This window comes from Arabidopsis lyrata, assembly GCF_000004255.2.
Source record: "Arabidopsis lyrata subsp. lyrata unplaced genomic scaffold ARALYscaffold_8, whole genome shotgun sequence".
NCBI classification, from domain to species: domain Eukaryota; kingdom Viridiplantae; phylum Streptophyta; class Magnoliopsida; order Brassicales; family Brassicaceae; genus Arabidopsis; species Arabidopsis lyrata.
The window spans coordinates 12,161,468-12,178,410 of NW_003302548.1; the positions used below are offsets into that span (position 1 = coordinate 12,161,468).

A 16,943-nucleotide genomic window follows, 5' to 3' on the forward strand; every position below is an offset into this window, starting at 1 on the left:
TGTTCTTTTCATTGGTTAGAATTATAGGGTGCAGGATAGTATTGACGTCTTAAAGACATAACATGGGCAAGATACTATGAGAAGCTTGACTATTCTGCTTCGATAGATCAACAAGTGAAATTCTATCACTAAATTATTAGATCTCTGTTATTGCTATGAATATATGCTTTATGTTAGGATTTCAAGTTTTGCCTTCGTTTAGAAGAATTATATTCACACGACGAAGAACACGATGAATTCAATTAAAGCTTCCTAACTGGTACTTCGTTGTTCTTTTTTTTTTTTGGTTAATTATCATGTTTATTGTTTCCAAAATTATTTTTTCCTGGTTAATTCCGAAATTCAATTTAATTTTTCCAAAATTAATTAGATTTCATTAAGGGTAATTAAGTAATTACGTAAAATCAAGGACTCAACAAGAGCCGAGAGTCCGACACGTCAGCAAAAACACTTCTCAAATATTGTTATATATAGATATAGATTTGTATTTTTCTTTTTAAATGGAAATCAATCAAAATTAAGTTACTTACCTTGATATTAAAAACATAGTCAAACCTTTTGAGAATTCTACTTTAAAAACTTGCCAAACAAATCAGTCAAACTACATAAATAATCACTATTACTTATGGTAGAAAGCTAAATAAAAATCTAACAAACATTCAAACTTTTAAAAGCACTAGGTAAGAACCCGTACCATGTAGGGTTGAATCTTATAGTAAGATATATACATTTGATTTGTTTATTATGAGTTTTAATATGTTTCAAAAGTTCATAATGGTGTTGTTAGTTTTAGAAAAAAAAAAACCCTTACTTTATTATCTAAAAAGTAATTAACAATTTAGTGTAAGCCATTAATATTTTAAAATGATGACATTAACAAACTTAATGAACATTAGAATCTTCTATATCTTATTTTAGAGTAAAGTAATTAAATTTTCTTTTTTCTTTAAATGATAGAAAGTTATGATAAAAGTGTATGTGACATGGTTTGAAAAATAATGATATGTATAACTAACTATAATGAAATTAAATTATGGTATTTTTTTTTGTTAAAAACTTAAAACTAAATAATAGTATTAGGATCAAATGAAAAAGACACATGTCACAAAAAGTAATCAACAATTTAATCTAAGCAACTAACATTTAAAAGATAATGACATTAACAAACTTTTAATTAATCTATATCTTATTATAGTTAAACTAATCTAATTTTTTTTAAAAAAAAAATAGGATAAAAGTATATCAACAAGTTACATGTCAATTTCTCATATCATGAGTTTGTTGGAAATCTTGCATATATTTTAAAGTTTCAGTCTTCGGAGCTTTGTTTTGAAGTGTTTTCTGACCAGCGATAACAACACAGAGAGAACTCGACGATAAATTCAAACATGGAGAAAACTGAGTGGTCTGATTTACCTGAAGAACTCCTAGATTTAATTGCAAACCTTTATTCCTCCAACATCGACGTCCTCCGTATCCGTAGCATCTGTAAATACTGGCGTTCTACGGTTACGATGTCTAAAGAGTGTCTTCAGTTTTGCTTTTACAGCTACCTTCCTACCTCCAATAAGAAGATAAAGGCTCATCTCTTTCCCACCACTTTTTTCCGTATAACTCTCCCTTCTTCATGTCCTAACAAAGGATGGCTAATAAGAACTAGCCAAGCCTCCAAATATTGTAAGATTACTCTCTTGAGTCCTATCTCTGGCGAGCTCATCATCCATTCCCACCAAACCCTAGACCTTTTGAAGGTTGGCGTTTCAGAGATTCGCCAATCTTACGAGATTATAAAATTTGATGGATTGAAGGACGAAGAGATACCATCAGATATATTCTCTAATTATGATATGAAGTATGATAAGAAACCATCAGATGTATTCTCTAGAGTTGCTTTCCTAGAAAATATGTTTTTTGCAATCAACCGAGATAAGAAAATATGGTGTTGTAAGACTAGATAAGGAAGTAGAAGTTGGACAAAAATTAATAACCAAGTCAAAGATTTCTTGGACATTATACTTCACATGGGACATATCTATGCCGTGGACTTAAAGGAGCAACAGACACCTTCAACTCCATTGGATTAGTTTATCACAGCTTAGCGTTGTTCAACAGACACCTTCAACTCCATTGGACTACTATAGATATGATAGTTGCGAAGACACGAGGCTCGTGGAATATTGTGGAGATCTATGCATTGTTCATCAACTTAGCGTAACTGAACATTATATCAGGAGGACCGTTGGTTTAAAGGTTTATAAGATGGACGAGGATTTGGCAAAATGGGTTGAGGTTAGTTCCTTGGAAGACAAAGCACTCATTGTTGCTAGGGACAGTTGTTTTACGGTCGTAGCCTCTGAGTACCATGGATGTTTGAAGAATTCTATCTACTTCTTTTATCATTATGGCGAAAATCTTAAAGTGTTCAAGCTTGATGATGGTAGTATCATCGAGATGACTGATATTTCTTCTCAGAGTTGTTTTCACTTGTTCTCTCTTCCCTTTCTCTGAAACTGTTAATTATCTTTAATTTCAAAACCTTGCTTATTGAATAAGAGAAAGAAAATATAAAATATAATATATATATATATATATATATATATATATAATTAGAGAGTTCTTTTTCCATCTAGAGTATATATATATATATATATATATATATATATATTATATATATAATTAGAGAGTTCTTTTTCCATCTAGAGTGTCCATCTAAACGTTCATTATAACAATACTAGGTGAATACGTGTGGGTTGTTGTTTTAAAAATTGTTTAAAACAAATATGTTGACTATTTTTCTTAATAGTTTATGCTCATTTTTATGTGTGTTATTATGTGGTTTGAAAACTTGACTAACGTGATTTTAAACAAATAATTCTAAGTCCCGCAACGAGCGCAAACCTCGTGTTTAGTTGCCACCATTGTCCCATGTATTCTCCTCATTTAGAACCACATTATGATATGCTCATTATTAAATTCTGGATGGACATATTTTGAAATACAGATGCATAATTAAGTACTCATTTGTTTCATACATTTTCATATGAAAAAGAGGGAAAAAAAAAAAAGCAAAAATTGAAGAGTTATCTAAGTCAACACTTTTAGATTTCTGCTCTTGTATATAGCCACAGATAAGAGAATGCCGTGTCTTGAATTCCTTAGAATTTCGGACATCTCAAAGACCATTACTTAGAAAAACTTGCATGTTAGTGTTAACAACTTATCATAATACACAAAAATAAAAAGAGAGAAGACTATACGATAAGTCGTATATGACCACAAAAGACAAAAAAAATAAAAAAATAAAGTAAAATTACTAAACTAATAAGAGGTTATGTAGCAAACAACTAATTAAACTGCAACACAAGTATTGTTTCTACCATTATCGAATAATGACCATTGATACAAAGAATTAGTAAAATAAAAAAAAGTATAATATAAGTAATGTTTGATACATTAAATTGATTTTATATATATATATATATATACATATTTTTTATGATTTTCTTTTATAATGGAATATACTACAAAAAAACAGTCGCTTTGCGAGGGAAGCCATCCCTCGCAAAATTGCGAGGGTATTGCAAGTAATTTGCTACGCAAAGGACGAGCGTCGCAATTACGTCACAAATATTGCGAGGGAAAGTTTCCTTGCAAATTTGTGAGGGACTTACGAGTACTTTGCAAGAAATATTTACTCCGTCGCAAATCACCCGCACATACCTCGCAAATCTTTACCCTAAACCATAAAATACGTAAAACTGTTTTGCGATCTATGATTTTCACTTATAAATGTGAATCTAAGAGACCATATAATCAGACAAGTTGAATATATGGTGATGCATAAAAAAATGTTGGATAGGTTTCAATATTATCCTTTTATTTTGAAAATGTTATAAACATTGATTCATATTATAGAAAAACATAAGATGATCATTGATGTATTTGAAAGAAAATGCACATTCGGACGAATTCGAAGTATATCATGAGAAAGTAGATTCTAATGTAGATAATTAACTTCCTAGTGATTCAAAAAAATGAATCTTAATGATTTTTAGTAGTGTTTTGTTGTTTTTTTTTCAAATTGGTCTCTATTTTTCGAGGGCTTTGCGAGAGGTTTGCCAGGGATTCTGGTAAATCCCTCGCAAATCACCCACACATACCTCGCAAATCTTTACCCTAAACCCTAAAATACGTAAAACTGTTTTGCGATCTATGAATTTCATTTATAAATGTGAATCTAAGAGACCATATAATCACACAAGTTGAATATATGGTGATTCATAAAAAAATGTTGGATAGGTTTCAATATTAACATTTTCTTTTGAAAATGTTATAAACATTGATTCATATTATAGAAAAACATAAGATGATCATTGATGTATTTGAAGAAAATGCACATTCGGACGAATTCAAAGTATTTGATGAGAAAGTAGATTCTAATGTAGATAATTAACTTCCTAGTGATTCAAAAAAATGAATCTTAATGATTTTTAGTAGTGTTTTTTTTGTTTTTTTTCAAATTGATCTCTTGTTTGCGAGGGTTTTGCGAGAGGTTTGCCAGGAATACTAGTAATTCCCTCGCAAATGTAAACCATAAATAAAGAATTTGCGAGGGATTGGCAAGGCATTCATAGCACTTCCCTCGCAATGTTAAACCCTAAACCCTAAAATATTTAAAATATTTAGTCATGTTTTTTTTTTTTCTGAGGGACTTTATGGAAATAGGAAAATGAACTAGAAAATGAATAAGACATGATTAATAATATTTAAGCATGTCTTTGTGTTTTTTAAAAACCCTAATGCAGATTTTACGAGGGATTTACTAGGTAACTTCGCAATTCCCTCGCAATATATGCCTCGTTTTGATTGGTTGTTTTGGCGGTTCCTCGCAAAATCCTAACAAATATTGCGAGGGATTTGTGACGTGTCAAATATCTATATATACTAATGACCTAGTTTGAGCGGAAGCTCAAACCAGCCGCATATCGCGAAAACCCTAATTCACCGATTCTCTCTTCTTCGGCGATTCTCTCTTCTCCGATCTCTTCTTTCGCCGATTCTCTTTCCGATTCTCTTCTTTCGCCGATTCTCTTTCCGATTCTCTTCTTTCGGCAATTCTCTTTCCGATTCTCTCTTCGGCGATTCTCTTTTCTCCGATCTCTTCTTTCGGTGATTCTCTCTTCTCATATCTGAAGGTTTAAGTGTTTTCTTTCTTTATTCTTTATTATTATGGTTTGATTTCATGTTTTAATTCAATTTAGGGTTTGATTTTTGGGTTAAAATCGATTTAGCATTTGATTTGGGGATTTAATTTAGGGTTTGATTTAGGGTTTCAATTAGGGTTTTAAATCGGGTTTCAATTAGGGCTCTTAATCGATTTAGGGTTTGATTTGGGGATTTAATTTGGGGTTTTAATTAGGGTTTAGATTAGGGTTTGATTTAGTGTTGGATTTCGTGCATCTTTCTCTGTTTTCTTTCTCTATTTTGGTTACTAATATTTTCTTTCTTTTCTCGTAGATGTCTTTCTCTGGAAACGACTACAGTAGGTTTCTATCTACTCAAAATGCACATGTTCCTCGTGCTTCCAGATCTCAAGGGACTGTTCCTCGTGCTTCTAGATTTCAAGGGAATGCATCTAGAAACTGTAATCCACCCTCACCAGCCAGTCAAAACCAACAAGCCGGTCTGTCTCCTCCACCATCCAATCCAAACTCGCCTAATCCATCTCATTCAGCTACTCAACCACCAACTGGGCGTCTCAACGATCTAACATTGGAGGAGTTCCTTGACAGTCTGGGGCGTCAGTCTCTTCAGAGACTAGATCCAAATCGTCCTCCGGGAACTCTCTGGTAAGGTAGATTTTGGTTCTTCTTTAAATTTAATTTCAGTTTTGGTTCTAAATCCAATGTCGATACCTAACCTAAATCCATCCTCGCCGTAAGGAAAAAGCAAAGGATACTGTAGAGGGAGGTAGGATGGGTGCAGCTCACTTATACGCTGAAACCCTCCAGAATTAGCCTGAAGCACTACATCACGCGGTTTAGGGTTTATATCTCCCACGATAAGCCCAGCAACCTCGTCAGTCGTAGGTATATTTTGGACTCTACCGTCACTATCTCGATGATTTTTCAAAATCAACTTAAAGCCGCTGGTATCTTCACATTGTGCTAATCTATCTCTAGCTGATCTAAACGCGATGACGTGTGGGTTGTTAGCATCTAACATATCCTTCAAAGTCTTAACTATGCTCTTCTTTATTTGCTTACCCGGTCCTTTCTCGCTAAAACAATTAAAAACAACAAAAAACGGAAATTAATTCGTGGACATAATATAAAAATATATTACAATAAACAACTCACCCCATAACACCCATCCTATTCGAGACTTCGTTTACGGTATCATGAATATAGAGCTGCGAGAAAGCAGGACTTTTGGAAGGGCCAGGCAAAAGTTCACCGATGCGATGATAATTTTGACCCTGCATGCGAAACACATACGATGCATTCCCATGGTTCACGGAATTATCAATTTGACCACCAAGCGACGTGAATGAGAACATCATATTGTATGCTCTAATTAACGCACAAAAATTTTTGCTTGTCTCATCCTTGCCATACAACATCGACATAAGCACCAGTGGAGGATTTTTTAGTTTAGGCAGCTCCACTTTACCCTTCATGCAACACATAGAAAATATAGGCCTATTTTTAGCTCCACGTTTGTTAATACGCTCGCCAAACCACATATAAGCACCGCAATTTTGACAGGTATAAAACGGATCTCCATCATCAAAATAACCTGACACAAGAAGCACTCATGTACACAATAATATCAATTATATTTTTTAAAAAATTATAAAAAAAACAACCATAGTAAGTACCGTTTTCTGTTAATCCAGGTTTCACATTTATGATCGGTATGGATCCAAACCCTTCCTGTTCCATAATACACTCATCGGCGTTATCGAGATGTTCAACAAAATCATAATCCATTGCATTATCGTCGTCTGTTTGGTCCTCCCTATCACCATGATCAGAATCCGAATCGGTTGCGAGGAAATGCACGTAATCATCTTCGTAAATCGGCAACACCAACCCTTATATATAACATTTTTTTATTTGTTAATCACACGTACAATTTCGAGAATAAAAACTTAATATAAAAGGCTATCGTACCGGTTTCTGGTGGTCTTGTCCTCGCTTTTATCCGTCTTGATTTAAGTATTGATACACGGCGCGCTCTCGCACGACAACAAACATCCTTAGGAGGTCGTGAATTCAATAACGCACGTAATTCATCAGATATCATGTTTTCATATGCCGCGATAACACGTGTTCGATTAATCGACTCCATGCCTAGAAATTATGAATATATATTAATCACAACGGAAAATATAATATGTCACTACAACTTAATTACGCGTGCGTGGGCGTTTTTATTAATTAAATTAATAAATTTTTTAAAGATAATAGACTTAACCCGATAATCTATTACGGAAGGCAGTCCTTCGTGCTCTGAGTTTCTCCATACGATAATTTCTTGCCTTTTTCGCACCATCCTTGGGTACATCGAGCAAATAGTCGAAGTTGTTATTATAAACACGGCGATGTATACGTCGATGATCACCTTTGGACGGGCATAATGAAAACAAATCAGAGTGATAGACAAGAATGTTTTATAAAAAAGGATTATGGTTATACGACAATATAAAATATATAACGTATGCAAGCTTTGCGATCTTATTTCTGACCTCTACCACGTTTCATTGTCTCCAAAACCTAGAAGATCGTGAACACAGAGGAAACCAACGGAAAATTATATATAACAATAATCTACTATGGTATTCTTTAATAGAACAACTGGAAATATTATATTTTAATATTGCGATATATATTACTAATCAATATATTTTCTAGATATATTCAAATTTTACTTTTTATTCTGATTGTATCCAAAAAAAAGAAGGAATTTTATAAAATATATACTTTAACAGCAAACGCATTTGGTAATACCCATACATAACTTTGAGAGAAGATGAAAATCTCACGGAAATGAATATAAAAAGTAAACTGAAAACTGGAAATATTATATTTTAATGATATGTTATATAGTATTAATCATATATGTGATTCGAGCACAACGAATTTTACTTTTTAAATTAATCTCAACTCATAAATACAAATTATAATGACAGAAAGTTAATTTTCCATGGCTTGTTAAACCTCATAATTATGTTCATAAAATATCACTTGGAGATAAAATGAAATATCACTTGGAGATAAAATGAATAGATAACATAACCGTGAGATCTGTATAAAATCATAAGAAACCATATAGCAAATGAAAGAAGCTACTCAACATAAAGCAGCTATCATGCATCTCACATTATAGGACGTTGTTTCATCTAGCATAAGTTGTTTGACGGTCAACGAAGAAGAAACCATGTGTTTTAACTGTCGCGTTTTATAGTGCTTAAAACTCATTGCGTAATTATAAAGATACACCGTCAATAAAATAAAAAAAAGTTAAGAGAACGCAATACAGGAATAATAAAATAAAATCTTCATTGCAGCGTTAATAGTTCAAAACACTGTCTATAAAAAAATATTCTATTATTTTGCCGAAACAAATATAATAGTATACTCGAGAACCAAGCAGAAACATAGTTTATAAAACCCTAAAATAAACAGAAATAAATCAAAACGATGCAAACAATCTAATCTATCTTAAGATTGTTAAACTGATCACGCATCTTATATTCCAACGAAGGATCACATGTAGGACCACCAGCTAAAGCGACTCTCTTCCGTAATTCCGCATAGACATTGAACGTAGAGTTTTCCTTACGCATAAATGTCTCAAAGTTTTGTATTTCATTTTAGGCATACTCCGGCTCTAGAACAAAATAATAAAACATTAGCCATCTGACGATATTTGTAAATATTGGCAAAAACTAACGGTGTACATTTACCATGATCGTTAAAAATAATTTGTTGTGGAAACAACACATCTTTAAACAATACATCCCAGGTAGCATCCCAGACCGACAACGGATCTGCCTCGCAGAAAACATCCATCAGCATAACAAATAAACCACGCAATCTATCGACCGACAACACCCACGAAGCCGCTTGTTGGATAGCTACGATGCATTCATCCGTCTGGCTAATATGGGTTGAGTTAGTGTTTTGCTTGTTAACATGTCCGATCAAAACATTCACGTATTAATAATCAATAAACATGATTGTTATTTTCGGAAAGAGAAAGCCAACTTAACGCAGAACCAATAAACTATATCAGACCAACATCAAGTAAAAATACTAACGACTACCTCCATCTTTTCAACACGAGCGTTCGCAATGATTAACACAAGAATGCATGTATTATTTATAGACGTATATATAAGCTAGGTATTAGGGTACCCAATAAGACCTATATTTTTACGTAAAATATTGAGCGACTTAAAACCAAGGAAAATAATATTTTCTATTATGGATAATAACAAACATACCACTATATTAATAGGAGATATGATCAAATCTATCAATACCTAAAATGTTAACTCTAACATATTGTTACAAAAACAGTATTTATCCGTATATATGTTTTTATATATGCGTATGTCGCATGTCAAATTAAAAAGAAACATTCTAATTCCGTCGAATATTTAATATTTTAGAATTGTTAATGTTACATATCTCAATACAACAGACCTACCAATTTATGCGTTGCTCAGAGATACGGCCGGGATATCAACCTACGGTAGTAGACCATATAAGCATAATATAAAACGTGCAAATATATAGAGTTCGTGAATGCTCACATAACCCTAACTAATTATAAATCAGCATGCTAAATCAGATACCAAATATATCACAAATAACGTGAAACTGTTATATACGACATAAAACGAAATCCAATATTTTATAATAATACATATATAATAATATCCACGTCTTGCTAAACACATGTTACCTACATGCGACTCTTAATCTATAACAATATTTCTAAGTGAATACATTGGCGTCAAACAATAACACCTAACACATATCATTAGTATAATAAAAAATGCATGTATTAGTTGCGTATAGAATATATTCAGACCTAGCGAAAACACTTGCACGTGTATAAGCAGAAACGTCGCGTTTGTCGTTTGCCAAACAACATCAGACCGATCATAGAAAACAAAAAACGAACAATATCTAAATATGACACTCGGGAAGGTACAAAAAAAACAAAAAAACAAATAACGAAAACACCAAATAACATCCAGACTCAGTCACAACAAAAAACGAACATAAAGTCGCACAATGTATTGTAAAGTCTGCTATGATATTTAAATATAAATAAAACCGCTAAATCTAGATATATAAAAAAAAAACCAAATTCTTCTTTAAGTTGTGGCAAAACTCTCTTCTTTCTTGCCCTCGATTTTGATTTTCTTCGCAGGAGGTTTCGGATTCTCGACGGATACACCGCCACGGCGAACACTGGCCTCCTTTGTAATAGGCGTTACGGGCAAAGGCACCAAAACCTTAGAAACACCAATATAAGTAAATATAAAGCAAAACACCGAATATTTAGTAAACTTAACACATATATACAGTTTCATATAAACAGAACAACCCAAGCTACAAAACACGAACCTCGGAGTCTAGACCATCAGAATAGTCTTTAATCAGCTCATCATCATCAGAAAATAACTGTACCACGTAATGCGACCGATCCGATTTCAGATTATCGCCACCTATACTCACTTTAAAAAGAAACCGCCTCCCGACCAATGCCCCAATCTCCGAGGGAAGTATAGAGGGGTCATTCTATCATTAAACCATGCAAATAGATTAAACATACGAACAAATAATCGTTTAAAATATAAAAAACAACATAACAAACAATAGCAAAAGCGAATCCATTACCTCAGAAACTGCATTATAGAGCTCCTGTGCAGTTCTACGAAGGAGGGTACTACCCATTGCATCAAACAACAAAAACCTTGCCTTGTAGTTAGTTGCATCAGAAACCTCCAGAACCAATCGGTACCTAAAACAAACAGTTATTCCAGAACAAATAATGAACAACCGAGCTCTAAAACTACACACACCAACATAGTATGACGGTATTAACATGCACAAGACGACATAAACAATGCATTCAAAAGACACGATCACCTGAACACTACCGCAGATACATCCTTGTCACAAACGCCGCAATAGTAAAGAGGTGGTTTTCCATCATCACCAGAATTTTCTGGATAAGGCTCGACACTCTTATTACACATCTTACACGAAACGTAATACCATTTCGACGTTCGCTCGACGGATCCAACTGTGACCATGGTCACACACATACCCTCCTATAGATTTTAGAGGTCAGACTTAAAATACCAACCAGTTCTAGTTAACAAACAAATTTTTTTTTTACCCTTTAAAACGCATGAATATAAAGAATAACGCATAAATTTATGGTGTCTACCTCTAACGCCTCGACTATATCTCGGACAGTTCGTTTATGATTTTTCACCAAGAATTGATCACGTATCGATACAGTTGATCCAGCAAACAATTCACTATTATCATGATTAGTCAAGACCACGCCATCGGTTGGTAGCCTACAAAAAAAATTCTATATTAATATCTATACAGACATATACAATAACACTAAACATAATAAATAAACAATATTATGTCTATTACCCTGATCTGAACTCATCAACAAAAACGCCTGGAGGATCGAGTAATACACGTGTTGCGCCCATAGCATTAGATATAGTCCAATTACCTAAATAAGTTAACAATTAAAATTAGAACAGTCATCGGAATATTTGAAGTTTATTCGACCAACATATATACCTTTCCACTCCTTAACCTGAGCACACCTAATCACACAAACAACAGCCGCTGGATTTGCTTCAGTATAAACCTTAACTTGCTTAGCAAAATCCGCCCATAGAGTACATATTAACCGTACGTTCCTATTTACGTGATAAACACGTCAAAAAAACGAAGCATACAGAAAACCAAACTCTTATAATGACTAAGCATAATTAACATACCCACGATCACGCAACTCGATGTCGAGCTTTGGAGTACTCTTTCCTCTGATTTTTATATCCTCTATCGGTCCAACGTTGACAATCTGACCAATAACATCTACAACAATACGTATCGTTATTTAGTTTGACAGCGATAAAGATAAACAAATATCAAACTAATTAAGATATTTTCTTTAAACCAGACCTACCAACGAAAACACGCGTGTCTCGTGAACCATTTAAAACATCACCAAATTCCACAAAATACTTCTCAGGGACTTCCTTTGGAAAATCATCACATGGTTTGACCTGGGTTGTTCGGTAAAACAAAATCTTGAAAGAAAGACTGTTGCTCTTATAATCGCCAGAGTACTTGATGAGCTTGAAAGGATTCAAGGTAACGACATCACCTTCTTTCAGGACACTGTCGAACTTTTTGATATTTTTGTCTTCAACAGTTGCATGGATTCTTGAACCCTACTTAAAACCAAAAAGAGAATATGCTTAGCATACTTATACGATACAAAAACAAAGCAAACACATGATATAGAAGACATAATCTCAAATAATAATCAAATCATAACCTTTTCATCCACCAAAACCATCTCGATTGTATTGCCCGCATCTCTCTGATACGCCTTCCACAGCCTCAAGATTAACACCTTAATCTTATTCTGATCGTGAATAGGATTGATATCATCGATGAAAGTTAGTGAATTTTTGCTTTTTCTGCTTGACGACATTTTTTAACGCACAAAAGTATAATATCTTAATAGATTTCGTTAATGTTGAAAGCGAGTAGTAGATCCTATATATAGCCATAAAATGTTTAGGGTTTAACCGACCTTTTCGACTAATATAGCATAAAATTTAATAGTTATGGATATTAACAAAATCGAATTAAGAGATAAATGTAAATCTTCGATATTAGCATATAAAATTTTCTGGAAATATTATAGCTTTACCAAATAGTTATTATAGATATTTTCGAAACGAATGCGTAGATAAAAACCGCAATATTTACTTTTATCGTCTCGCTAAATCATAGATTAAGCATGTTTACATTTTTGTGACAAATCCATATTTTTATTTTCTGTAAACAAAGTCGATAAGAGTAAACTTTCAATGGAATCCAATTACAAAAATATTTATGTATTATGTTATTAATTTAAACTAACGAAGGTGTAAGTCCTCCTTCACTTTCCAGTTTTATATAACGCATACACTTTGAAGCCTATGACTAAAGAAAAGAATCCTTCAATATTGTTCGCAGCCTCAACGAAATGATCAATTTAACATATATATAAAATATTATTTTAAGCCCCAACGAAATAACAAATTCGATGTAAATTTAAATGTACTCGCTGACGAACGTATCACCGTAAATATATGATCCATAATAAGAACGTAACTATAGAATAAAAAATAAACAAAACTAAGGGATAATTGTGATCCGCATAATAGAGGTATCGCTGAAACAACTCTGTTAAAACGTAACGGAAATTGAAACATAATAACTTTAACATCCACCACCGGAGACTATAAATCCTTCCTTCTTCTTCAAGATACCCAACTACATGTTTTTCTTGACCCTTCACAATAACACCGAAGCGTAGGAATTAACAATATTATAGTCCAGACACCCAACATCATAAATCTAATTATACGGAAAACTAAACTTACAATTTATCAAAGCATTCCACTCCATGGATATCTGGATTAATCTCAATACGCGTACAATCTGTAGCATGTATGGCCACATCACCTGCACTCGATCAAACTAACTATTTAACATGCATACATCTATAACAAACCCGACCATCTTATATACTAAGCAGGCAAAACAAACCTCCATAACAACGAATAAGTCCCCATCTTATAACACAAATAACAGCACCATCAGCTTGCTCTTTAAATGTATCATAGAAAGTCAAAGCGACTTTACCAAACAGGCGACATCTCAACATAGCATTCCTTCACACGTAAAATAGTACATGTGTAAGGATATTAATTAGTATTTATCCCCTAACTATTATAAACATAATGAATGTACCGTCTGTCACGTAGATAGAAAGAAACTGTGCGATATATGCTATCATCCCCATCATAATCAAATTCCCCATACGTCTCTTCCTCTTCGTATTCTCCTTCTCCTTCATCGGCATCTACATCTTCTTCAACTTCTTCGTCTCCTTCGGTGTCTTCTTCTTCTTCTTCATCATCGTCCTCTTCGTCATCTTCACCAAATTCGGATCCTAGTCTTCCATGGCCTTGATCGTTTATTCCTCCTACTTCTTCAAGTAATTCTTTATAACCACCAGTAAGAGGACGAAAACGTTTTGTGGATGAAAATCCATACACATCCTCGTTACTACGCTTCAAAGAGCGAGTAGGTTCCTTGTTTTCCACGACTAATCTACCCTCGTTGTATCTCTTCGACCTATCTAGTAAATAATCATAGTCTGGTATAACTTCATCAGATAAAGGGACGCCCTTATCATTAAAAACAACGGAACCCTCATGTAATTTCGTTCCATTGGTTTCAGCTTCGATATTAGAAGTTTGGACATCAACAACCTCTCCAATCAAGTCTTGCACAACGGAAATATGAAACGTCAATAAAACAGTGAATATAACAGATAACATGTTTAGATACAATTAGAACCACAAATCTTACCAACCAAAAAGTCGTCAGAATATCTTCGGTCCAAGATACTTCCAAAATCAACAAAATCAAAAAACTGATTGTTATCGATACCAGGTATCTTGACAATCGTAGTGTTTTTCAAAAGGATCATCTTATGGCGGTGCAAGGTTGCTCTGCAATCCCCAGTCTGATGAACAACTTTAAAGTCCTTAATCCAAAACCAACTACCGCTAACTATTACAGACACAAATTTATCGTAAACCTCTCCCCATAGAGAACACTGTATCTTGTTACCCTACAACGAACAAATCCATAAAAATAAGATCCAAGAGCATTATCTTATAAAAAAACAAAACAGTATAATATAAACAAACCTCACGATCCGCGAGAACAAACTCTAAACGCCTGCCACTGTTTTCTAGACGCCGTGTCCACGAACAAAGAACCTTGGTTTCGACAACCCACTCGTACTTGGAAGGATTCAATCGCCAAACACTATCATATGTTTTGGAGGTAAACATGACGACGATTATAACACGAATAGACGCGTAAGGGACTATATATTTATATGCTATGAATGAAACCAAAAATACCTAATCCACGAATAACTCGAATATATACTTATATATGAATTTTATAAATAACTTGATAAGGTTTCCGGGGATTTTCTATTTAGGTATAAATTTAACTAAATAAATATTTCTTACAACACATATCGTTATTAATTTAATGATTATATATATATATATATACCTCATTAAGATTGTTCATTGCAAAAGCAATTCTAATCTCAATATCCCAAGAATAAACAACAGACACAGTATAATTTTAGCGACACTATACATTTTTTTTTAATACGATGTAGTTTTCGTTCGTGAGTAATCCAATATATAAATTAAATCTGTTTTATTTTAATAACGCTAAAGATAAATATCCAAAATAAAATAATTTGTATGACCGATAGACCGAGACGATAACATAACGTAAAAACATCTATAAGGAGATAAACTAAAATATAGATCTATTGTCACGTTCAGTCTTTAATCTTCTGTTTCTTCGCAACCGGACCGTGCTTGATCGAGAAGCTACAAAAAGCAAACAAACTATCGAATAAAACATGTATCAGCAGGAAAAAAGCGATGCCCATCAGCATCTTAAGCAAATGAGTAAACCTCAAACAAATATATAACTTACACTGATTTCATTTTTTTTACACCCGGTATCGAAGGATTCAACAGCAGTTTCGAACAGCGCACCCCTGAGCATATCCACATGCCTACATATTAAATTGAAACCACACGTTAACCATTATTAATCAATGTTTATAAATTATTTCTTCTATGCTACGTACCTTCCCTAAACTCGACACGGACAAATCGCAGTACACATATGATAACATCGGACGGATCAGTCATCCACAAACGATAAAGAGGTAAAGCATCCGTAATGCTTAAAACACATCTCAAAACTCTTTCACAGCGTTATATAGTTTAAATAAATCAGATCGATAAATGATCAACTTCTTCTGTGTATCAAAGTGGCATAATGTACCTTGTATCCTGGAGATCAAAGACTATATGTTCCACTTGATCCTCATACACGTGACAACCAAAAGAGGTTATTTTACTAACGTTAATGGCCTTTCCGATGATATCTGCATGAATCAAAACGTCGGTCGAAATACAAAAGTGTAACACTAATTTATAAAAAAAAAAAGAATCAACTGATAAAAACCATACCAACACAAATGGACGTATCATGCGCCCCATTTAGGATTCTCCCAAAATCCACGAAATCATAGAAACCATCACCCGATCTCTCCTGCAGAGTATCGCATAATGTTTTTTTTATGAAATACCAGCTCAAATCTATGAGCAACAGGCTTCAACGCATCCACGACAGGTCTCAAAATAAAATCTGTTATCACTATCCATCGGTTCTCAACGATTCTCGACGAAAACTGTGGCATAAGCTCCATAGGTATGATACCATGGATTTTCCCACCCTGAGATACGATATACACAACACATGATTACACTACGACTTATACATGCAAACTATACTAAAAACAACAATCCACAGAACATGAGTTATACCTTATCATCGACCAACACGATGTCAACCGTCGAATAATGATCGTAGTACTCTTGCCAAATAGCAAGAACCTTTGCGCGAATACGCCACTCGCTGGTATCAAGATTCAGCTTCGAAAGAGGATACGGCTCCATCCGTAAAAATACAAAATCCCTAATTCGAAGCAGA

The 16,943-nt window shown here is 33.7% G+C and overlaps 1 protein-coding gene and 1 pseudogene across 1 annotated transcript; one reads left to right on the forward strand and one right to left on the reverse strand.

Annotated features, from left to right (window-relative positions):
• Nucleotides 1–1,259: 1,259 nt before the first annotated feature.
• Nucleotides 1,260–2,559, forward strand: LOC9301746 (annotated as a pseudogene).
• A 7,834-nt stretch (nt 2,560–10,393) lies between these two features.
• LOC9301747 (replication factor A protein 1) lies at nt 10,394–12,777 on the reverse strand. The gene is made up of 10 exons (XM_002865627.2): nt 12,619–12,777; nt 12,244–12,511; nt 12,056–12,152; nt 11,853–11,974; nt 11,697–11,781; nt 11,476–11,611; nt 11,172–11,356; nt 10,920–11,043; nt 10,647–10,820; nt 10,394–10,534 (listed from the first exon to the last, which is right to left on the reverse strand). The coding sequence occupies exons 1-10, from the start codon at nt 12,775–12,777 to the stop codon at nt 10,394–10,396; spliced, it is 1,491 nt and encodes a 496-aa protein (XP_002865673.1).
• Nucleotides 12,778–16,943: the final 4,166 nt, after the last annotated feature.